The 25,768-nt window shown below is 43.2% G+C and overlaps 1 protein-coding gene across 2 annotated transcripts in view; it reads left to right on the forward strand.

Moving 5' to 3' along the window:
* Positions 1 to 25,768, forward strand: part of ATG16L2 (autophagy related 16 like 2) — a 288,242-nt gene that overhangs the window by 184,894 nt on the left and 77,580 nt on the right. For both annotated transcript variants that reach the window (XM_069203791.1, XM_069203793.1), the window contains 3 exons: positions 1,633 to 1,753; positions 6,991 to 7,096; positions 21,373 to 21,531. In XM_069203791.1, coding sequence (XP_069059892.1) covers positions 1,633 to 1,753; positions 6,991 to 7,096; positions 21,373 to 21,531 — 386 coding nt within the window. The remainder of the gene's footprint in view (positions 1 to 1,632; positions 1,754 to 6,990; positions 7,097 to 21,372; positions 21,532 to 25,768) is intronic.

Raw genomic sequence — 25,768 nt, forward strand, 5'->3', positions numbered from 1 at the left:
GGCTTCACTAATTTTCTAATTACTATTATATTCTTATAATAGTAATTAGAAAGGTAGTCTGTTTATGATGCAGGAAAGTGGGTGCGCTTTGCCCTATGGCCCAAAGAAACTAGCCGCCCCTGTCTATAGGGGCAGATGTTGCAGGACCAGATGTGGAGGACACAGCTGACCCTCTCAACAGACCAGAATATAGCTACAGATTAAAAACACTTCATTAGTGCCTTGTGGACAAAAGAAACAAATGCACCACTGAATGCAAAAGAGTCAAAGTCTAAATTTCTCAAAGGCCAAGATGTTGTGTGGATGCTGCATGCACGGCTGCTTGTGGAAACCGGTTCTGCTGGAAATCCAGTTTGCACCTACTTACAAGTTGCAATCATTTTTGTCTCATCAGCAGTGGTAATTTCACTGTTCTTGTGCTCTAAAAGCAACATTGAATCTGCACACATTAACACAGCATTATGTCCTGCCTGTATTTCGTTTTACAGTATTTTGTCTGTGTGCTCCAGCCTTAGAGATTGATCTTGATTGGTAATCCCAGAGAACTGCTGCATATTTTATAACACAAGACACAGTAAATGCATGTGGCAATAGCAGCACTTTTCAGCCACTGCCTCCTAAACCTAACTGAGGCCACTAAAGTTCAAACAAGCTCTTTAAACAAACCTTCTTGCACTAAAATCTGACCCTTTACTATCCAACCCATGACAATCTCTCTCTTTCTCCCATTTGCTCCTGCACTGTGATTCACACGTGCAACTGATTCTGCAAACTAAGGCGGTCATTTTGAACATGGTGGTTCGGCCCGCCATGCCGGCAGTGGCGGCTAAAGCCGCCAGCCGTCATGGCGGGCTGAACCACCATATAAAGAACAGGGTGACGGCCGCCAGCCGTCACCCACCGCCATGCTCTCGCTGCCAGGCAGCCTGGGATAACCCGCCAGGAAAAGGCTGGCGGAGGGGGTGCCCCTGCACTGCCCGTGTACTTTGCATGGGCAGTGCATGGGCCCCCGTGCAGGCACCCGTCGCGCATGTCACTGCCCGATTTATGGGCAGTGACATGCATGACGGGTGCTGCTGCACCCGCCGCACAACAACATTGGCTGCGGCTCCTCATGGAGCCACCTTCAATGTTGTGGCGTGTTCCCTGACAGGCCAGCCTGGCGGGGAGATCATTATACGGCCAGCGGGTTTTCCAGGAGGCTGGTGGTCGATGGAAAGACCGCCAGCCCGAACACGGCGGGAATTCCCGCCGTGTTTGAAATGAGGGCCTAAGTTTCCAATATTATGTAATTGATTAATATGTGTAACGAAATGCCTATATCCTTGTTTTGTTATACATCATATCATCACCTACCCACCCTGCTGCAGGTGTTGGCAAATACCACACTTATGCTGTGTACTAAACACCTGTGAAAGGGAAAAGAGCTGCCAAACTTCAATAAATACAAACATATATCCTAAGAGTCTTAAGACCTGTGAGTGGAGATGGTCATAAGCCAATGCTTACTTCCCGTCTTGTCAAGACCAGTTCTTTGTACAAGTAAATGTGTCATAGCAATGCTTGCATTTGCTCCAGGAAAGGGCCCTCTGTGGGATACTTCAATACATGTCGGGTTCTGTCACTGTGTAGGTCTCTCTCACGGGACATAAGAGGAAAGTCACTGCAGCAAAGTTCATGCCAGTGCTTCACCGAGCCGTGACGTGCAGTTGGGACAGAACGGTGAAGGAATGGGACCTCACCAGAGGGGCTTGTAAGTCGTTTTACCTTTTTACATGAGTTTCTTTAGAAGATTTAATTCATAATAGGATTTTTGGTATGATAGAATTTAACTGTGCTTATAACATGAAATGACTTAGAAATATATGTGTACATAACTAACCTAAAGGACTTTTTAAAAAGATGTTGGTGTTATTGTTGTGTTACCAAAGGAACAATCTAATGTACCAAATACATCTTGTTCAAAGTCGGGCATTGAGCATGTCACAGGTTGCTCAAAAACGTGGTGGTAAATTGAACAATCACCGAAGTCCTGAAATTTATCACTGCTCATTCATTTTCTTACTCATAAAACACATCTCTGGTGTGCGTTAGACATCGGTAAATGATGAGCCTGTCTCAGAACATCTTCAGAAGGGATGTGAAAAGACATCTACATTAGCAACAAGTTTCAGTGAAAGCACTTCTTAGTGGTGGTCTTTCATTATTACAAGCACAGACGCCTGGAGGTCAGAGTTATCCACATGGGTGATTCCAAATCTTAGCAAAGAAGCCCAAAGAACATTGACATTACCAACTCTACTCATTACTTTAGTCTGTTTCTTCATTAGTCGAGTCATTATTTTTGACATCCGACGACTTCCATCCGCAACATATGAAAGCAACACCATGCCAGCTTAATTAACATTTTCCCATTGTTCAGGAATTAAATTGCTCCTTTTTACTAGAATCGTTCTTCATATACAGAGTCTGTAAGAGTTTCAAAGGTAGGATCCTTCACATCTGTAGTGGGAAGACACAAGGAAAAGAGAGATATCCCTGCAAACACAGGAGGTTAGGCAAATAAAATAGTGAGTAGAAAAGAGTGAGGGATTAATGCTGTGCGAGGCATGCAGAGATTCCAATTAGGAAATAATCAGAATGATTTTGAGATTATCCAAATCCTGGTAGTAAGCAATAAACGTTGATCTCTGTGCACATGTAGGTATGTTATATATTTCTACAGTGTGAACCTAGACAAAAGGCAGCGGAGCACTGTGCAGGTTCAAAAAGATGCATAAAGTGAACAAGTAATAGAAGAGTCAGCTAGTTGGTTGAAAGTTAAGACATTATTATGTAGTTTTCTTTAAAGAGGTGAGTCTACAATCCTTCCCTAAAGTGGAGCAGCATCGAGGTAGTCATGGTGGATAGAGGATGTTGTTCCAGGTCCTAGGTAAATTATTTTAGTTTAATGCATTAACAAGCAACAATACAGTACATGGTCCTAGACCAGGGTTCTGCAAAGTCGTTCCAAGAGAGCCGGGTCCATGCCAGGTTTTTAGCATATCCACATTTAGAAAAATGTAGATTTCTGAAACATCGTGTTTCTAAATGTGGATATGCTAAAAATCTGGCATGGACCCGGCTCTCCAGGACTGACTTTGCAGAACCCTGTCCTAGACTAGTCCAATACGAAACGAAAAGTGACTCCTCCTTGTAAACAGTAACCAGTATATTCAGGAATGAGAGAAAGGCAGACGCAGGATTCTAGGGAAAGCAGTAGATAACCTCACAATCAAAAGACTTACTTTCATCACAAATAAGAGCGAGAAAGAAACACAAACCTACACCGGAAATCCAAACAATGAAGAGTAAAAGGATGCAACATTTAATGTTTCTGATAGAGAAGGAGGTGATAGGAAAAGGCTGAAGGACAAATACTGTAGTATCAAGATAAAAACAAAAGAAATAAGCCAGGAGGTTTACAGTAGAGCGAACCGGGGGACAGGCCATGAATATAAGAGTTTGAGGCACAAAAAAAGATAATGGACGGACAGAGAAGAGACTGTTCGCCAAGGGAACACAAGTAGCAAATAAACTGCAAAATGGAGTAGAAATACTTGCCAAGCGCGTGTACTACGGGCATTATGCATTGTAGTAATAAAAGCACTGTCAGGTGGACTACTAAAGGTACTGCAAACTGAAGTACTAAAAAAAACTGGTAATGTGGGTAATGCTACTAAAGGTACTGCAAACTGAAGTACTAAAAAAAACTGGGAACGTGGGTAATGCACAGGATACCAGAAGAGAAAATGAAAAAACAAGAAATACAACAAGTTGCTCTGGCTGGAGAGAGAAAAAATGAACAAACTCTAAAGAGGCAGCATGGTTTTGCGAGAAGGCAATTGTTCACACGCAGCTGGGTAAAGAGCACATGAGAGGGATACCGAAGCGTGCCCCGCTGACTTACCATGATTGAGTGTGGGCGGGCCATGTGTGTGTGCATGCCTGCATGCAAGCATTTGTGAGTTTACATCTTGCTGGGAGGTTGAGGAATGAGATTGCGAAAAGACAGACTTTTATATGTTCGCTCGCAGCAGAATTTCAGCAGAGACCCAACTTTGACAAATCTCAGTAGAGCATCCTTACCGTACCCTTTGATTGCATACGACAAGCTCAATACGTATTATGAAGTAGGGGTGCACAGCTATTTAAAAAGCAATGAAATGAAAAGAATAAAAACTGTAAGAGATTGAACTGGCCCTAGTTAACACAGGTTGCTTGTTGACCGAGATGTCATCATTGTGCTCATTGGCTTTCAGTGGTGTTCTTTATTTTTAATACAAAAAAACTCATCATAAAGATGAATACACTGATATGTTTAGACAAGGTGTCAGATTAAAAAACAAAAACTTTGTGCTGGTGAAGTTACTTCTTGGTGGTTGATGATGAGTGCCTTGTCACCGTATATGGATCATTGCTTATGGGGGGCTTACAATGAAGAGCCCTTGCTTAAGTGAAATCCCTCCTAGAAGGCCATGTGCCAAGCAGCGTGCAACAAACTCTCGGTATTCATCTGGAGATTCGTTGCAGTCAGATTTCGTAGGCAAGAGTCATGGAAGAAGTCAATTCAACATTTTAGTGAGGCTCCCAAATGTAAAACTAGTTCACGCTGCCTGCCTTATAACCAAGCTATTAATCAGTGTTGTTTTTTTCTGGAGGCAGAGGGTGAATTAGGCTCTGCAGCCTGAAAGGGTGATCCAGGGAGCTCACAATGAAAGGCTTTTGCTGAGTTGAACTTCAACCAAGCACGTCTAAGAGACAACAGTTTGCAACAATGTCTCACTGTGTGTCCAATCGATCTGGAGCTTTGTTCTAGTCAGGTTTTACGGAGCTGGAACCAAGCAAATGAGTTACATAGTCTGGGGTGGGTATCCAAATTTAGAATCTCTTTCAGCTGGCGGTCTTACAACCAAGCTCCAGTGAAGCCATTGGCTGGAGTGTGCTAATACTCTCACTGTTTCAGAGCCAATCAAAGGCCGAGGGCCTGATTACGGTTTCCATGGGCGGGTTACTCCCTCACAACGGTGACCGATAGCCCGTCCGCCGAAAGAGAAGGATACAATGGGATTTATATTTCGGCAGACGGGCTATCCGTCACCGTTGTGACAGAGTAACATGTCTGCCAAAATCTAAATCAGGCCACTAGTCTGTAAGCAGTACAGGATCTGAACTTCAACAGCCTACATTTACTGTCATTCTGGTTGCATATGTTACTCTGGATTTTGTGTATCTCAGCATTTGCTGGCTCCAGGCACGTGTTGTGACATCAGTCCTATCATTGCCTACCTCCAGCCCTGCCTCGTCCTGTCACCTTCACCTCACCTCATTCTCAGCCTCACCTCATAAGTAAACACGGACGTCTCTTCTTGTTCTCTCACTCTCGAGTGAGCCTTCCCAGTCCCTAACCCTCTTGTCCATTACTTCTTCCCAGTAACCAGATACTAATTCCAAGACACTCGCAGACCCTTTTTCCATTCCTCCCTTTCAACCATCCTCCGCCCTATCCTTTTCCATAATTTTCCATCACACTGGCTGCTGTCCTGGTACCTTTGCTGCCTCTCTGCATCCAAACCACCCTCCCCACTCTGTCATCTGTCCCATCCCCTAGCTTACATTCAAGGTGGAATGCATCAAAGAAACCTGAAAGTATCACACATCAGGCCACTTCTGAGCAAACCATCCCTTGTTCCCAAGAACTAAAGCAGCTGCACGACAATTCCAAACGGCTGTTTTTGGATGACCTGAGAAAAAGGACAATAGTCACATCTGGGTGCTGGATTGCATTTTCTCTTTCCTAGCATCTTCATCTCCAGATTAGCTCAACTTCTCCGTTCTCCTCTTTACAACACCCTCTCACTGCCCCCGGCTCCATCAGATTTCTGGCATTATTGAACATCTAGCTCAATTCCTTGCCGTCTGATGGATTTTTGGACTCACTGCTACATCATATCATCCACAAGCATGGACTTCCCAGCGCGTAGGCTTTCTCTCGTCTCTGTTCATAACTGAATGGCTAGAAACCATCTGAAACTCAAGGACAGCTACACTGAAGTACTTACCCTTTGGAGTTTGTCACATCATGTGCCATAAACCTGGATGCCTTTAGAGCCAAGTGCTCTATTTCTTCCATAATCATCAGTAAAATGTTTTCTAGCCATCTTTGATGCAGACTTTGCTTTTGAGCTCAGAAGAACACAGTTTCCAATAGTTCATTCTGTTGTCTTTTTCTGCTGATGTTCATTTTGGTGTGTTTTGGTTTCCTACACCTGCATGAATCGTCTTTAGCTGTAATAGCTTCCAAATCCAAACTTTATAGGGAACAGATGTAGTAGGAGTCTAGTGCCAAAAAGGGTGGGTATGTTCTACAAAAGCAAGTAAAATTTGATAACCCACATGCAGCCCTTTTTCTAAATACCAAATGTCCGGCCTGTTCAACCTTGTTGACTCTTCTTCAATTTGTTACATCAAAAATCAATGCAGAGCATGCTAAATTCTTTAATTAAATAACTATTCTGCCATCAGTGTTGTGGGTCAACTTTTGAAAGAGTTTTAGAGTTAGTTGACATAGGACTTAGTGACACTTAACAGAAACTAAAGACCTGTAGCACTGGACTGACCAGTCTACATTTGCTCCTAGTGGTTGTCTGAGTCACTCTTCTTATTTGAGTGACAGGGAGGTCTAGCCAGTATAGCAGATAAAGGGTGGCTATAGGGATTATTGGCATGAAGACTGGTGCCTTCTAAACATGAGGGTATTATCCCTACCAGGAGGGAAAAATAATTTCACTTGATCCGATCAATCACTGAATGGTCAATTCCTTTGTGTTGGTGTTGGGAAAACACGTGAACAACCAGGATTTGTAATCTAGACAATTAAAGATGGACAAATGCTTTGCGAATGACCTCCATACTAAATTCTGCTTTTACTCCTCTTTCTTTTTGTTTCAGGCTTAAGTACTATAAATGTGCCATCTTATTGCAGTGACGTGGTATGTGCTGACTACTACATCATCAGTGGACACTACGATGGAAAAATACGGTTCTGGGACAATAGGTAACATTCTCTTACCTCTAATGTGTACTACAGTATTCCTATAAATACATCGGGACATTTAACTATTGATAATATAAAAAATAAATAGATATGTTCGACTATCTGCAAATTTGAGGAATCTTGAATCGCGAAAAACAGAACATTGCCTGATGGCTGTATTCCAGGTAGCGATAACATCTGGTATACCATCATCCACTGTGACGTTGATGATGCTAGAGGTCACTTCACCCAGGGCCGGCTTTAGGACTGGTGGCGCCCTGTGCAACAGTTTATTGTGGTGCCCCCCCACCCCATGACCTCTTCCTCGGTTTCACTGACTACCACCAAGCAAATGTGCCCCTCATCTCTCCATCGCTCCCCTTTCACATACATTCATGTTTTTTAAAGGTATTTTAAAGGCTGGCTTTACTAATCCACTCAGCTAGCCACATAAAATATAGCGGCATATTTAAGAGCCCCCAGCGACATTCTAGCGCCAAATTAGCGTCATTTTTTTACGTTAATGTGGCGTTAGAAGGCCAAAAACGCCGTGCCATATTTACAAAGTGGTGCAATGCATGCATTGCGCCACTTTGTATCCCTTTGCGCTATATTATGCCTGCGCCAGGCATAATGTATGCAAAGGTGGCATTCCCCCGTTAGGGGGGACCAAAAAAAATGGCGCTAACAAATCTGACAGATTTATTTGCGTCATTTTTTTCCAGCAGCTTTAATGCTTGCTCAGAGCAGGCGTTAAAAGGAGGCGTCTGTTGGTTACAATGGGCCTCTGGGTGCTTTGCAGGATTAGCATTAAAAAAAGTTACGCTAATCCTGCAAAGCACCAGACTAGCATAAAACATTCTGACATTAGTCCCCTAACTACCGCCATGTTGTGCTGTATTTTAAATACAGCGCACACATGGTGGCATTTGGGGCGCTCTAAGGGGTGCAAGAAAAGTCATGAAGCACTGTGTGCAGCGCCACTTTTTTCAAATATGCCCCATAGGGGCATATTTAAGAGCCCCTAGTGCCATTCTAACGACACATTGGTGTTTTTTTTTTAAGCTAATGTGCCGTTAGAAGGCCAAAAACGCAGTGCCATATTTACAAAGTGGTGCAATGCATGCATTGTGCCAATTTGTAACCCTTTGCGCTACATTATGCCTGCGCCAGACATAATGTATGCAGAGGGGGCATCCCCCCGTTAGGGGGGGCAAAAAAATGACACAAAGAATCGGACAGATTTCTTTGCGTCATTTTTTTCTGGCACTTTTAACGCCTGCTCAGAGCAGGCATTAAAAGGAGGCTTCCATTGGTTACAATGGGCCTCTGGGTGCTTTGCAGGATTAGCATCAATATTTTTATGCTAATCCTGCAAAGTGCCGGACTAACAAAAAAGATTCTGACGCTAGTCCCCTAACTACTGTAGTGGTGCGCTGTATTTTAAATATGACTCACACATGGTGGTGTTAGTGGGGCGGTAAGGGGTGCAAGAAAAGTGGCGGAGCACTGTGTGCAGCGTCACTTTTTTCAGATATGCCCCATAGGGCAGTTCTTAATTTGTAAATAAAAAGGTGCCTGTGCCCAAAGCCCTCCTCTTAAACACGCGGCTGCTGCAATGAAATGTGAGAACATGTAATTCAGAGGCAGCATAATCCTGAAGACATCTCGGGCCTCTTCAATCCATTTATAGGCACTCCCTGCCCCTTAAGCTCACTCTTGCGGATTTCTGCTTTTTCCCCATTGTGACGCTGTTTCGTTTTTCTCTTCCTCCATCTTTCCCATATGTGTCTTTTTCTTGCAGTTAATGCTTGATGCAGAAAAATAAGCGCCGGCCCTCAAAAATAAGTGCTGGTGCTCTGCCCTGGAAACAACAAGCACAAATTAAGCACTGTCATAGGGGTATATTTAAGAGCCCCTTGTGCCATTCTAACATCACATTAGTGTCATTTTCTTACACTAATGTTGCGTAAGAAGGCCAAAAACGCTGCACCATATTTACAAAGAGGCACAATACATGCATTGTGCCACTTTGTAACCCTTTGCACTACATTATGCCTCGCCAGGCATAATGTATGCAAAGGGGGCATCCTCCCGTTACGGGGGCCAATAACATGATGATAAGAAATCTGTCAGATTTATTTGCGTCATTTTTTTTCCAGCACTTTTAATGCCTGCTCAGAGCAGGCATTACCAGGAGGCTTCCGTTGGTTACAATGGGCCTCTGGGTGCTTTGCAGGATTAGCGTCAACATTTTTTATGCTAATCCTGCAAAGCGCCGGACTAGCATAAAAAATTCTGACGCTAGTCCCCTAACTACCACCATGGTGCGCTGTATTTTAAATATGACGTACACATGGTGGTGTTATGGTTGCGCTAAGGGGTGCAAGAAAAGTGGTGCTGCACTGTGTGCCGCGTCACTTTTCTTAAATATGCCCCCTAGTTCATGTTTTTTTTTTTTTTTTTCAGCAGGCATATTAACCCTCTGTGCTACTTTATTTTGAGTCAAAGCTGCCGCTAGGCAAAACTCCCAGCTCTCTCTCTAGCAGGAACATTAATTACAAGAGGTATCTTGACATTTTAATTGTTTCTTGATGGCTAAACGCACAAGGAACTTTTCAGCAGGTGCTTTTAAGTGGCAAATTTCGGAAGTTATTGCTAAACACAGCGCCCCCCTGAGGTCAGCGCCCGGTGCAGTCGCACCGCCCAAAATCCGGCCCTGACTTCACCATTAGTTTTGTAACTAGATTAGTTGTGTTTTTCCATATTGTATTCATTAAAAAGTAGGGTACATGTACTAGAAGTTTGTTGTCTGCTCTCTCACCTTTGTGCTTTTGTGGATCACTGCCTGTGGTGTGCAGATGATGCCTGTCGACGCGAGTCTGAATTTGTGAGTGGGTGGCATGAAGTTGCAGAGCGTCATTTTGCCGACACTTGTGCCTCTGGCTCAGAGTACCATTGTGAAGAAATTGAAGAACTCAACAGTAATTGAGTTGACACAGCTGCTGGTCATGCCGGGGAATGCACATAGTGCTTCCTTTCCAAGCTATGTTGAAGTCACCCAGGACTGAAACGAGCACCTGGTCTTGACATCCATTGCGAAGATGTTTAACCTACTGTCCAAAGTTGTTTTTGGAACACCTTCGCAATTGGAAGTCCTAATAAATGTTGATCTATTGTTCAGTGATATTCGGTGACATTTGATTCTTGTTAATCCTCAGTCATTGAGTAAAATGTTTGATTACATTCATCTACAAAATTAAATGGAATAACTGGCTCAGTAATTAATTTTGGGGACTTAATAGTACAAGGAATCAATATAGATTAAAGAAGAAATTCTTTGAAAAATGACAGGCCTTGAACTCCCTCAGTGAATTTAAGGTTGTTCTCCTAAGCACTTTATGGCTGGTCTGGTGGCTCAGTGGACTGATGCATCCACTCCAGAAACATCTCCTCATGGCCACAAATTCTAATCCCAGTGGGTTCTCTAAGCCTTTCGCCCTTCCATGATCGATAAAATAAGTACCATTGAGTTGGGTGACAGTTAACACCTGTTACTTAGTGCCAGGATACCTCATGTGGTGAATGTGTGCTTTACAAATACATGCGTAATGTTATGTTTTCCTTATATATCAACCGGTGGTTGCACAAAACTGCTTTTCTATGTTCTCTACACTGGCTATTTGTTGAGGCCAGAAGGTCTCTTGAGACTCTCTGCATGGTTCATATTTGTGTTTATGGCCAGGCACCTCTGTTTCTGGAAAAAGTGCATTTAAAAAAAACTACTGGTGCATGAGCTTTCATCTACGGAGCTCGATCATCGATCTATACCATGCCTCGAGCACTAGAGTTTACTGGGTCTCACATTCTCACTGATCACAAAAGAGTTACAAGAATTCTTATAATTAAGCTCCCAAAATGAGTTCAGGCTGCTGAGAAGAGGCCTGAACCGAGCAATAGGCAGTTGTCAGACACAATCTTCCCTTGACTCTAGAAGCCATCTCAGATGGATTTTTGAGCCAATAATGAGAGTTCTAAGACAGTATGGGGGTTGGAACCCCGTTTATCTAGTGCCGTTTAGCACACCTTTGTACACTATATGAAATATAGACTACGCTTTCTTCCACCCACCTGATCATGTGATCTGGAACCCCCTGCAACTGTTTTTAAGCTTTCCTTTCCCCCCCTCTCACATGCTCCAAATAAATTGCTGTTGCCATTGTTCAAAAAACAGACTTGTGATCCTTAAGTGAATATAATACTGACTTTACCTTGGCAAAGCCAATGCTTGTGCAATATTCAATGTCCATTAATATCTGTCCATCATCAAATCCCAAATGCAAATCAGTTTTCAGATCAGGCAGGGGTGGGTTTACACAGAAGAGGGCCAACCCATCTCAACCATTGCTTAATGCATCTTTTGTTCACATTTTGGATCAAACATGATTAGTGGCTTAGTCGACCACTGCATTTGCTGCAGGGATCTGTGCTTGACCTCACAATCAGAAGTTTGAACCTCAGTGGTTACACTCGGTCTTTCATCCTTCCGAGGTCAATAAAATGAGATACTTTGAGTTGGATGACAATAAACATCTCTTATTGCAGCCCCAAGATACCCTTTAGGGTGAACTTGTGCTGTAGTAATACATGTTATGTCAAGAGCCCACAAGAGAACAACCAAGAGGTGGAGTTGTCAGCTAAGACATTTCACCCACAGCCACCCAAAAAACAGGGTCAACTTTCCATATTGCAAGTGGGGCAGCTGCGTTCTGCACTCTTTAAAGGGGAAATTGACGTTTTCAGGAGGCCCAGTACATAAACAATTGGCACAACCCTTCTTTAATTGAGTTGCCAGTGATCCTTTATTTCATGTAGTGGTGCACCCACCACATTATGAGAAGGTTTAGTGACACAGACTAAGTAAATGAATTGGTAGCAAACTTGTAGGGAATCAGACTGGCAGGCTGTGGCAAATAAAGGTTCTCAATGTGATAGTTACAGTGGTGAACAAAAAAAACACAAAATGTATAGCACTGTTAAGAACGGAGACACAACCCCAAATAGTTTTATAGAGTTTTCACCAGGAGGTGCAACAAATCAATTATCATGTTTTTCCTTGAACAGTGTTGTATGCAGGCAGGTCTCTGAGTTCTCGCCTGACTTGTAAAATGTTATTTCAGTCCTCTTACTATGACATTTTTGGTGTCTCCAGCAAAACAGATGCTGCAATGTGTCAGGTATGTTACATTCAGCCTGCAACCTAGTTTCCTAGTGGCCCTTGTTCAAGATGGGATATCTCAGTGGGTTTTAGCTAAGGCAGCTGAGAATTATACATACATAGTCTAAGCGCCCAGAAACCCACCACCTCAAAGTCAACGGGGATTCAAACCTAGAGAATAGTATGGTTTTACTTTGCTAACAAGCTCGCCCACTGCCCAGTTAATGGATCTGTTGGCTCCACTGTCAGTAATTGGGAGGAGGTACACTGTACACATTCAAGCTCCAGTGGTCTGTAATGGGGAGTGTGCATGCTGGACGCACTTCAAGGGGACACCAGGTACTTCCTCCGATGGTCTCCAAGTTCCAACAGATGGACGACTGGTGCTGGGTCAGGGCTATCACACACATTAACTCAGTCAAGTGCCCACATCTCATGAAAGGCGACTGTAATTGTTTTTGGTGGTTGCAGACGCTCCCACAGGACATGAGCATCCTCTGGGCCATTTGTTCTCAGCAGTAACTGAGGAACAGGGATTTCAGGGTAGAGTCTGAGTTGTGTCTTCAAATTGTGGGGTCTCCAAAATCATGAGGGCTAGGGAGATGGTTCTAATGGTTCCAGAAGCAGGGTTTTCAGCAGCAGATAATGGAATGCTGCACTTAGACATAGGTTGACACTGAAAAGCCCTGCTGTCCCTTCTGGGCTGAAAAGAAGGTCACACAAACTCCCACAAAGGCAGAAATGGGAGCATAATGAAAAATAATATTCTTGTTTAACCCCCCCCCCACCCGCTCTTTGATGGTGGAGTAAGGCTTTCTCCTCAGACCCCACTAAACATTGCCTCCTGTTCTGAAATGGCCTGTGTTTGCCTAAAACTACATAGGTGGAATGCCAGTGCGGATCACCTGGAGTTATTAAACCTTGACAACAGCAACAAACCCAAGAACATCTGCATAGGCTTTCAGTCTGGGACTTTACAAAAAACTGACTGGTGCACAACACTGAATAATGAACAGTGGATTTCGTGGTAGACAGTATAACACCCTCAAGTAGAGCCTATGTGTTTTCTCCATAGTCTTTAGCAGAAATGTGGATGCTACAGATAGCCAGAGGAGGTGCATTGGGATGCAGACAAATCATTTCTTACTTTGAGTAACCTACTTTGGGGCCAATGTTACTGTAGATCAGGCAAGGTAGTCACAATAATTTTTGTAAGTGCTTGGTGTTCATTAGGGTTCTGGGGTAAATGTATATTGCAGCCAGATATCAGATGAGTCTGAAACCTTGACAGGGTTTTGAGGCCCATTTCCCACAGTCTTTGCAGGGATAGGCCTGCCAGAAACGGCCTTACACTGTGCAGGTCAACACAGTTTTGTGCTGATGCAACATGTCCTTGTAGATGGCATCATTCAAATCACACATGGCGCCTGGCACACTGCATCTAAACTAAAACACACAACTCATGATTATGGAAAAGAGAGGACCCCAGTTGTGAGAAGTTTCAGTTGGCGTTCCGTTCTCCCAAACATACTCGTGAAAAGCCCTTTGCGATCACGTTGATCTTGGATTTTGTGAACCATCAATTACCACATAGCTGCGCGAGTGTGTCGCAACCACTATGCTTGGTGGAGGGTTGTAACCAGTACCTGCACTTTGAGTACGTGCCAAGCCCAGTATTGCTTGGTGCCCTGCTAGCTAACCCATACAAAGAACACGAAGCCGCGTAAGCGCACTCTCTGCTGTTGAGTTAACTGGAGGGAAAAACAAACAGTCAGCCAAACTGTTTATTCATCGCTGATGGCAGTCTGTAAGGATTTTTACCTATAAAAAAACTCCTCAAATGTTCTTGAGGTATGGTGTGCAATAGTTGTAACCAAGCAAATATTTAAGGGCAGGAAATATTGTAATGGCCCAAACCAATCTGTGTTAAAAAAAACAACAAAAAAATAAAAATAAAAACCTTTTAACATGTAAAGCGCCCAACAGCAAAACAAGAATTTTACATCAAGACTTTGAAAAATATCTACTGAATGAAGTTGGCCAGTGAGTCTGTACAGGAGGCTGCATCCTGCGAGGTACATTTTGAAATGTGAATCACACAATTCAAATTCTTTGTGAACTAGGCGCAGTTAATAAGAAAAACCCAAGCTTGAGAAGTTGTTTCAAGAGACGAGGCGTAATGCAAATTCATTTGGTTCGGATTCAAACCTTTCCTTGTTTATTGGGATATTCCTGGATCTGTTGTTGCTGCTGAACTGTTTTCAATTCAAGTTCAAGAAGGCTGCAGTGTGCCACTCCTATCTGATGTAAAATAGCACCAGATTCTAAATATGCTGTTGTGCTGTTGACCAAGTATTGTGGGTCTTTAACACAGTCAAAGCAAACCCAGTTTACTTTGGGATAGCTGTTGGATGGTCCACCCAAGCTGTGCAAATGGTCCCAAGGCCTCCGGTAACACATCTGTGACTTGGGGGCTATTCCAGAGAGATGCTCGACAGTCAGAATTCAGCCCTTCAGGACAACAGGAACTCTATTGCATCCAGGCATCAAATCAAGAGGAAGTCTTGAAACAGAGATTCAAGTGGGAAAATTACAGCTCTCCTAGCATTTTCCTTAGCATGTGAAGTAGGTATACTTGTCATTCCTTTCTTCTTTAGGCTTTAATTTAGGGTCAGTGGGTCCATTATAGGACTTAAAAAACAGAGGCCCTATCAAATTTACTTGATTAAAGCACATTTCCACCAGGTGCACCAAAGTGGGTATAAATGGGCTGTGGGACACCCCGAAACCAGCAAAAAAGCAGATGTAGAAGTTTTAATGTCCCATTATTGGACCTTTGTTTATGACCATTATATTTTAAATCCAGGCAATGGGTGTTTAACTTACCAATATTTTGATTTTAACGTTGTTCCACAGTTTGAAACAGTTCTAGATAACGTCCTGCCCCTTCTAGCCAAACGTTTGTATGTAAGATCCCGATTGAGGAACTTGCCACTTAATGCACTTAAGGTGAAGTGGTGGAATGGTGCGACACATAATACTTGCCTGGCTTGCTGTACAGGTCCTAAAACTGAGGAACTTATATTATTCTGCTCACTGTACTGCTGTGCATGACACAAGTGGGTTTGACAAGTGTGTTTGAATCCAGGGACAAGGAGATATGTTGCCCTTAGAATAATTGTTGGAAAGTGCCCTTTATGGGTGGTCACCCCCTCACTTCTTGCTCTAGATGCTGCTAATCAAACCCGTCCCAGTGCTCTCTCCTTAAATTGGTATATGTGAATTGGCACCCCCAAATGGCAAAGACTGTAAAGATGTGGACATATAAGTGCAAGCTCATATGTCTTTATAATGGCCTTTTACATTAAAGGCTAATATGAGTAAACAGTAGTCCAGAGGATAACATTGACTGGCACCCGAGCAAACCTGAGGTCACCTGCTCTATTATGGTACTGCTGAGATGGGTCATGTTTGGTATCAAACAATGTGCCTTCTCACCCATGACATAAATCTTCTGTCGAGTGTGATGTGGCATGGACCCAGAAAGCAACCTTAAAGGTTGTCCACCAAGTTACCCCAGTTTTTCTGTGCTCTGGCTGCCATCTTGCAGCTGCTGCCGCCAAGACAGGATTCTGACCCCATGGGCAGAAGTGTGAACACTCCCAGGAGTCAGGACAGTGGCCTGGACGGGAAGGAGGTCACACCTCCCTCCCTCCCAGGAAGGTTTGTGAAGTGGCACATCAAGGCAGTAAGCTTCAAAGGGCACACAGACTGATATGCAAGAAGGCTGTCCCCCAGTGGAGGACAAAGCCATCCCCGTGCCCCCAGGCACATTTGCACCCGGGCAGGTGGGAAAGTTAGTTAGTTAGTCAGGAGACTTACACTCCCAGAAGGCTAGCCACCTCTCTAGGGTTGACAGCCTGGCCTGTACAGCCGAGAAAAACTTCTGCCATCTTGAAAAGTGGCAAAATAGAGGGATCTGGGTAGAAAAGGTCCCACAACCCAAAAGATGTGGTCCTCTCAGGAGCGGATTAGCTGCTGGGGCTAGTAGCCCATTGTCTACTTGCACCCACACCCCTAGCACACCTAGATGTAGGATGTAAGGGAGTCCCCTTGCACCAGAACCTCAGATCTGCAACAACTTGTGATTAAACGACAAGAGAAGAACCGAATCAACAATAACAGGAACCTGCACTAAGAAAAGACTTGATACCTTGAACCTTTGGGGACCTGACTCGAACTGCTCAACTGCATCTTGTCCTTGACCAAACACTGCTTCCTCCAATAAGAGGGAATCATTTCTGAGCCAAAGGCAAGACCAGACTCCCTTTGACTACTGGCACTAGTCCCCTGCCCACTGCAGATAAAAAGCACCTACCAGATCTGAAGAAGCGCTGGCCATTGGGGCCTCTGCGGGATCACCCAAAGATAGGTGGTTCAGTGCATTGTGAGAAGTGTAGTCCAGCTCTCCTCCAAGTTTCAGCTGGCTACCATTTCCATTGAACCTCTGTAAGGGTAGCTACCTTCTCCTCCCCCTTACCACTGCCAAGGCTTGTTGATGGCCAGCCTGTTCATCACCACCTTTTCTCAACACTGCAACTCGAGAGTACACCGCAACATCTTCATCCTACGTCACCTGTGGCTCTTTTGTCGAGATTTTGCAGCTGCTTTCTCACGCTCAGCGTCTCAGTGGAAAAACTAGCAACCACAGCTCCCGTTCAGCACCAAGGATAGCCAAGCACACTTCTGCAACCAAGACATCCAAGCTAGGTAGAGTTCTGTCTGCTCAGTCCTGGTCCAGAGGCCCACACAAGCTTAACCTCTAATGGACTCCCACAAACTCAATCTGCAAGTGACCGAGTGTCACAAATACAGCACCCATGGCGCCCTCGTTCAGCACAAAGGACAGTCAGGACACCTCTCCACCCATGCCTCTCAAGCCAGGTAAAATTGGTCTTACTGTTGCAGCTTGGTCCTGGGATCCGCACAACATTAACTACTAGTGGGTTCCTCTAAACTCATCCACAAGTGACCAGGAGTCACCAGTGATTTTTACCATTGTCCGCAATGGTAAAGTTTGACTTCCTGTGAATGTACTGATTTTCTTTTCACTCTGAAATCCATAACTCTAGTTATACATATCTGATTTACTTTGTTTTGGGGTCTAAAAATATATAACAATCTGCTTAATCTTATAAATTGGTGTCAGATTTCTTTTGAGTCCTCTCAATTACTTATTGTCCATATTGGTACTCTGAAATACTTAACACATGTTCCTCTAGTAAAGCCTGACTGCTGTTTGCCACACTACCAGGACTGAGATAAGGGTTCATTATTGTGAATCAAAAGGACCATCTTTGGAGTATTGTGAGAGTATTACATAATGAAGCTTAACCAGCATCACTGCATAATACTCCACTTTCCTACAATATTGAAATCTGATTCCTGCGATTCTGTGGTATTCACTATGAGTTGTTTCCCATTTGGTGTGTGTGGTATAAGAGACAAATTTTTAGCGTAGCTTGAAGTATCTTACAGGGCTAAAGATAGAGACTTCATACTATGCCTATGGTCCAGAGGTTCATAACATGTTTTCTTCTCCATGGCACTATAGTTGACCAGAAATCTATACAGTCTGTTTGCAGATTTGTAGTTACTTTGTTTCACATTGTTTTTGTCTGGGTAATTAAACCATGTGCCTTGTGTTTAAATGTGTATTCTAGAACTTGCACTTAATCAACTAGAAGCACACTACTTACAGATGCTATGATAGAGTGCATATAGTCTTAACAATGTATTTATGCTTTTGGGAGAGTATACCCAGAATATTGATGGATTGCACTGCATTTATAATAATTTTGTATTTTATATTTTGAGCATTGCACAACACACTTGGTGCCGATATAAATTACCGTATTTCTTAGCAGGGTGACAATGTGCACAATTTGTATATAGATATATCTGTATTCCTTTTATCCTTCCTTTTATCTTGTCTTTTAATGTATGATATATTGTAACTGTTGTTATTGTACTTTGATGAAATTATAGCCGAATAAAGTGTGTGAGATTTAAAAGAAAGGCTAGCGTGTCACTGGGATGTACCCCTAAAACCAATCCCTAGCTATTCCCTGTGTGTCCCATTCCCCATCCAAAAGTGTGATAATATTTCAGGTCGATTTGTAGAGCGCGCTAATCACCCATGAGGGTATTCTGTCGCATGAGCAGGCGTGTAGGTGTGTAATCCCCGCATGGTTATTCGATAAGCTAAGCCTTCATCTTCTTGCAATTTTCAAGAAATGAGGAGCAGGCTTTGATGAGCTATGGTAGTTCTTTCCAGATTTTCGGTTCAATGTGTGTCCTGCTGCTCTGTTTTTGTGAATGCAGGTGTGTGTGTGGGTGTGTCTAAGAATAGGTGTCTGGCTAGCTGGTGGAAGTGTATTCGGTTGTTAAGGTATACTGATCCAGTGTTGTGCAAGGCTTTGTATGTATGCGTCAGGAGTTGGAATTGGTAGCGTTTGTGAATGGGGAGCAGGTGAAGCTCTTTGAAGAGAGGTGAGATGTGGGAGGTTGAGGATTAGTCTTGCGGCAGTGTTCAGAATGGTCTGGAGTTAGTATGTGAGCTGCTTGGAGATTCCTGCATAGAGTGCATTGCCATTATTGAGTTTGCATGTGTTAGGTTCCTGCAGGACAGTTCATCTTGTGTTCTGTGCAGCCATTAGAAGATCTTTCGGCGCATGCGTAGAGTTTGGAAGCAGGCAGTGCTTATTGTGTTGACTTGTGCCATCATGTTGAGCTTACAGTCCAGTGTAATCCCAGTGTGCTCGGGAAATATAGGTGTTGGTCCTAGCTCAGTCAGGTTTCATGTGGCGTCCCAAGGGGAGGGCTTGTTTCTGAAGACTAGTACTTCCATCTTGTCAAAGTTAAGCTTTGGAAAGTTGCTTCTCATCCGTTCTGCTATCATGGTCATGCAGTTGCTGAAGTTGGTTCTTGTGGTGTCAGTGTTGTCCGTCAGGGAGAGGATGAGCTTGGAGTCGTCGGCAGATGAGATGATGTTAACTCCTTGGGATTGGTTGTTGTTGGCGAGTGGTGTCATGTAGATGTTTAACAGGGTAGGGCTGAGGGATGGTCCCTGGGGCACTCAGTAGATCAGGTCGATGTGAAGGGTGGTCGTCTGGCCTTTTAGTTTCTTCCCCGGGTAGGAGAAGATCCATTTGATGCTGATGTTGTGTAGTCTTCTTATGAGTATGTTGTGGGAAACTGTATCGAATGCTGCAGAGAGGTCAAGCATGATTAGGCCTTTTGTTTCGCCTCAGTCCAGGATGGTCCGGATGTCGTTGATGGCTGCAAAGAGGATGTTTCGGTGCTGTGTACTTTTTATGTTCCTGATTGAGAGTTATCAGCAGGTGGTGTAGTTCAAGGTGCATTGAGTTGCTTGTTGACCTTTTCTATAACTTTGGCTGGGTAGGGTATCAGGAAGAACAGAAAGAAGTAACTCGGCTAGTTTGGGTTGACTGACTATTCTTGAGGGGCGTGTTGACCACTAGAAGCTTCCAGTCTTAAGGAAATGTGGTGGATGTTATGGAGGTGTTGATGATGTTGGTGAGGGCGGTGCTGATTGTTGCTGCTCCCAGGTTGGAGATGTGCTGGGGAGGCAGAGATCTGTAGCGGCCCGTGAATGGATGGACTTTGTGATCAGTACTGTTTCTTCCCTGGTAGGAGTTTCCCATTTTGTTATGTGGTGATAGGCAGGCTGGCAATGTGGTTGCCAGGGCTTGGTTGTTGTGCAAAGTTGCTGTAGATGCTTCCGTTTTAGTTGTGGAAGAAGTTTGATATGTCTTGTGGAGTTCCTGGGAGGAGGAGGAGGAGGTGTTGTTGACGGAGGCCCGGGGTATGGCGAAGTCCTTGATGATGAAGAAGATCTCCTTGCAGCTTTGCCACTCCCTTTGATGCGTTTGGCTAGTGCTCTTTTCTTGCTGTCTCAGTTGTTGGTGGCAGTGCTTGAGTTCAGCCTTGTAGTTAGTTCTGTCTGCAGTTTTGTGGTTGGTTCTCCATTTTATTTGAAGCAGTTCTTTCTTAGCCGTTTGGAGTGTCGAAGGTCTTCTGTGTACCAGCTGGCTTGCCTGTTGGTTATTCTTTGCTTGTTGTGTTTGATGAGTGCGAGGGAGTCTTTACAGTTTGTGATCCAGTTGTTGAATTAGGTGATGTCTTTGTTGAGGTTGTCCGTGGGGTTCAGTTGATCCGTGCTGAGGGTGTTGAGCCAGTCAGCTAAGTCTTAGGAGACCTGCCTCATGATTGATAAAGTTTCAATGTCCATGGAATGTCAATTTCAGTATAAAAGATATAACCTTTTCCTGGGTAATGATTTAACCCCTCTGCAGTCCTACTGGGCTCCACGCCTATTTGTTGAGCTACAGGCAGAGGTCCTCTTGTTGTTTGTGGAGGCTTGTGGTGTATTATCTCATCAAAACTCCTTGTTGGTAATACAAAGGCTTAATAATTGGTTGCCTCTTATTCATTTTGTGTTTGTGTGTCCCCATGTGAGTGTGTTCATAACTTATTTTCAGGGCCAAGGGAATTATGTGATTCTGCAGCCACTGCTTTTTTCGCATAGTTATGGATTTGCCGCATTTGCCACTTAATTCATCACCTGCTGCCTAATTTGCAGACTTCAACAAAAAAATGTTTCTAGCTCAAACAGATCAAAAGTTACTAAAACATCGTGACATGTTCATGCGCAGGGGAAAGCCCTTTGCAAAGGATAACTGTTCGTCTTTCAGTTGCTTATTTCTGTGTTTGGTTGTTAAACTAGTACTAATGAGGTAATTATTTTCCAAGAAGATATTACCATGTGTAAAAATGACAAAGCAAGTAATACTATAAAATAAAATGTGCTGCATTATGCTGCATACTTTGCTTTTTCTTGCCGCATAATTTAGTCAACTCTGCTGCATAATTTGGTACTCCCTGCTGCATAATTCCATTGGCCCTGCTTATTTTCCATAGCAGACAGTCTGATAGTCACACGGCGATGGTGTGTTCTTATGCGCACTTAATTTGTATGTTTGTATCCATTCCCCAGATTGAAGCACTGTGTACATGAGATTCCAGCACAGGGGAAAATCACATCTCTCAGCATAAACTACAACCAAACCCAGCTGCTCAGCTGCTCCCGGGAGGATGAACTGAATGTGATCGATCTGCGCATGACCCGCATTTGTTTGAGCAGTAAGGTTTTCAGGTAACCAGTGGTGGCATGTGATTCCTGGGAGGGTGATTTAGACTGGCTCTCGATTACAGATGTTATGTCTAATAAACAATAAGTGAAGTAGAGGGAAGCACTGATTTTTACTAGATACATTATATTTGGTTTAGGAAAAGATGAAAAGATGTATATGAAATACTTCTAAGAGAGGGTGCTATTGATATTCCATTATCAATACAAATTGACACTGTAAGCATATGGATTGTTAAACTATGGAAGAGAGAAATCACAGTCTTGATGTGAGCTTTGACTGAGCTCCCACAAAACCAAAACAAGCACTTCCCTACTAAGTATAGTTGCTTCTGTAAGGAATACATGGCTGCACCATGATAGATTGGCACTGGCAGCGAGACCCTCTTCAGAGAATATTGTCTGGGGTACATGTGCAATAATGCAGAATGCATGTGCAGAAGTAAATTGCTTAAAATCTCCAAACGTATTAAATGAAAAACATAGTTTAATAATTAATATGACACAGAATGAAGATAATTCAACTGCGGGATCAACAGTTATAAAAAAAAAAAAAAAAAGAACAATAGCGACCGTTATTAAAAAAAAGAACAATAGCGGTTCCATTAGAAACAATACCAGTTTTTCAATTGGGTGTGTTAGGCTGATTCCTTGGAACCATCTGCAGCCAAGTGGTGATGAGCGTGGCAGATACAACTTGGTGGTTTATCTCAGTGAAACATTATGGAGGATGGAGATGTGAGGACCTCTTGCAGCTGACTCTCAAAAGAGTGAGGCTGGGGAAGAGTTGATGGTTCATTCTGGTCAAAGGTTTTCCCTTCAGAATTTGTGAAGGTTGAAGATTTCCAGCAAGACACCTTTGCAAGTTGTAGCTGGATCAAATCATGAGATTGCATTCTCCTTTTTGGTGGTCCTGCGGTAGTCTCAAACTCAGTGGCCCAAATTTCCTGCCTGTACAAACCGCTGAAGTATATTGTAACTGCGTAGTCTACATTTTTTGGAATGACTTTTCCGGGTCATTCAAGGATGAAAAATGTCTAAGTCGCAACTTATTTTTACCCTGCTGGTTGAAATGTCTCCAAACATTCAGGAACTGCTTTTCAGAAACCAGACCACTGATTTGGTTTAGAAGAAGATTCCTCGCAGCTCCATTTCAGATACACCACAAAATGGCCATTTGCGATTGATTCTAGATTCCTCTGCAGTAACTCCTGGTTCCTGCGTTGAAAGGTTTTCTCCATCCCTAAGGCACAGGGGAGACATTTGATGTAGATTGGCTGAAGAAGTGTAGTTTCATTGGTCTAGTCGTTCTCTTCCAGGAGGACATAGCTTCCTTTATTTCCAGGAACCTTTGCACTTTGCAGCTCCAGCAGACAAGTAGAACAGACACGTAGGCTTCTTTGGAAGCGCCTGGACCTCGTTGTCTTTGCGGGTCAGCTGGAGGCTGGTTTTATTAGCCCTTCTTTTTTTTTTTTTTTTTTTTTTTAGAAGACAAGGCATCTTCTCCTCTATAGCAGGGATCTCTTTGCCTGAGAGTGTTCTAGGTGGCTTTTTTTTTTTACCAAGCATTTGCAAATCAACGGGTCTCACGTTTGCTTGTGTTAGAGCTATTAGCATTGTAAACTCCTAACCTGACTTTTCTTGCCACATAAACTAATAATGAAAAGTAAAACAGTTTCACATATGGGAGCCAATGGTCGCCATGAGCGTGAAGGAGACACAGAAAAGGAAACTGAAGTTCTCTCGCAGTGAAACTTACCGGCAAAAGTGCATTTATCCATGTAACCAGCAAAAGTGCAATTATCCATGAAAAGGGTCGATGTCATGCAAAGCGCTTGACTTCTGCCCAGCGAGATCGCGCTGTGCAGGAAATGAAAAGATAAAGTATTCCAGAAACCAGCTGAAAACATGAAGCCTTGTAAGTTTTCAGTAGTTTACCAGTGTGCTCGAGGAGGGCTAAACACCGGAAAAGGCATGACGTATATGCATGCCTTTCACAAATGGAATCAATCGATTTTTAAAAGGCAAGTCCACGAACTAATGAAAGTGACGGGCATGACATGGGCGTTGTTAGAAGCCCATAGAGAGATTACAACATGGTCCAGAGCGCTTGCGCGCGTTCGACCCTAAAAAGGAAATGCAGTCTGTGATTGGTGACAATCACTAAACAATTCAAACTAAAGTTCTGAGTGATGTTCCTGTTTCATGTGGTCTTTACTGCAACCACTACCCCCGCTCTCCTGTTTGCTCAAGAAAGTCAGATGACGTTGATGTTTCCAAGTTGTCCTCTCTCCTCGTCATTATAAGGGTGGATTTTTGAGGAAACAACAGAAGCATTAAAAATAGTTTATTGAAGGACACCCCGCTGTAAATCTGTAGACGGTAGAAAGACAGCACATGGCACAGATGTCAATGATTACATTAGGTATGGAATGCACATCTATGCCTTGCTCATTACTGCAATACTTTCTGTGCATTATTACAACTTGAACCTCCTTTAAGAATTCATAATGTAGTTTTGCCGCTGCTTTGGTTCACTTTCAGATGGATTCAGACTGGTTGATCTCCTTGACTTCGTACAGTGCCATATTAATGGCAGATTGTGTGTTATATAGATGCTTATTATCCCTTACATTAATAGCTGTAACTCTCAAATAATTTACCCATGCTGCCAGAGTGTGCATGCCTCTTTCGGGGGTGGGGAGGGCAGAGGGGACACACACACACAAATATTACTCACATGATGTATTTTCTTTTGAGCCATTAAAACAGAACCTACTGGACACAAATTACCAATCTACCACTTCTCATGGTCTCATCTTCCATTTCTTTCTTGCTAGCACAACACTGACTAGCTCTTTCATGTTTCACTTGCACTGTCTCCACAACATATCTAATATCAACACTTGCCTTACTTGTCAGCCCTTCCTCAGCAGAGGCATCTTTAATCTGAGAACCTGGTGTCTGATGTACACAAATAGTACATGTCCGCTAACTCAGTGGGATGCAGCTTGTACGCCTGCCCCGTGTCTCCCAGCAACTCATATACATCTGAAGGACTGTCCAATACCTGGTGCACAACCCCTTAGTTTCAACTATTTGCATTTCACCAACCTACCTGATCTAGCTCTTCCCACTGCACGCATGCAGAATATGGCTTGTATGTGCCCGGGCAAAATTTTAATTACGCCGGCATAAATTCTAGAATTTTGTGTTACTCTTGTAACACAACATTCCAGAACCTACGCCAGCATGCCACGTCGTCGAATTACACTGCACTTTACAGCAACATTATAGCAAAGGAGCACAGGAACAACGCAAACAACCACACCCCAGTTATCTCTTTGTTGTGGCCCTTGTATTTTCATTGTATAATTTTCGAGAAAAATGTATCCTTGCATCAAAAATGGATGCGAGTATGCATTCTAGCTAAAGTAGTTTGCTAAATGTAGTTTTTCCCCGAAATGTCTCATATTTACGCAAAGTGGATCACAGAAATTTACTACACCCTTAGACCTATGGGCACCGAAAATATACATGATTTTGAGTCACAAAAGGGAATCACAAATATTTATGTTCACTATTGTGAATCAGCCGAAAACCTGTGGACTGGTCACTAGGCCGCATGCAGGTGCAATCACTTTTGTTTTAACTGAAAAGCTGAAACTGTGCTGCTATCTATGGAAAGTTTGATCCACTAATCTAGTTTTTATCTGTGTGGAAGTCTTAGAAAGTTTGTTCTGAAACTTTTTGAAACAGGCAGCTAAGCTTTGGAACTTTCTGCCAGTTGCCCTAAAGGCTGGTGATGAACATCTGTCATCAGGAAGTTCTGGAACTTCTTCTTGCCCCACAAAATTACTTCCACTGTGTTACACCCAATCTTGATTTTTTTTCCAGTTCCAAGAAGCCACTCTGGTGGCATATCTTACCCTTTATAAAGTAAAGTATAATTATTTACATCTTAAATAATAGCATGCACTAACCTCGTTCAGTATTAACTTGGTCAAGAAACACACCTCCTGAAGTTCCACTCTGGCCAAACAAGAAATTCTTTTGTTTTGAGATTGCAGTAGAGCAATTACTCATATAGCGCACAAAAGACATCCATGTCTTCTGACTAAAACAGACAGCTGTACAGTTTCAACTCGAAACTGGCAAGTAGTAAGCGCTACATAGTATGAAATATGTGGTTGGGAGTTATTAAATATGTGATTATTTTCGTAAGCTGGTCTAGTTGTTGGAC

This window comes from Pleurodeles waltl, chromosome 8, assembly GCF_031143425.1.
Source record: "Pleurodeles waltl isolate 20211129_DDA chromosome 8, aPleWal1.hap1.20221129, whole genome shotgun sequence".
Classification (NCBI taxonomy): Eukaryota; Metazoa; Chordata; class Amphibia; order Caudata; family Salamandridae; genus Pleurodeles; species Pleurodeles waltl.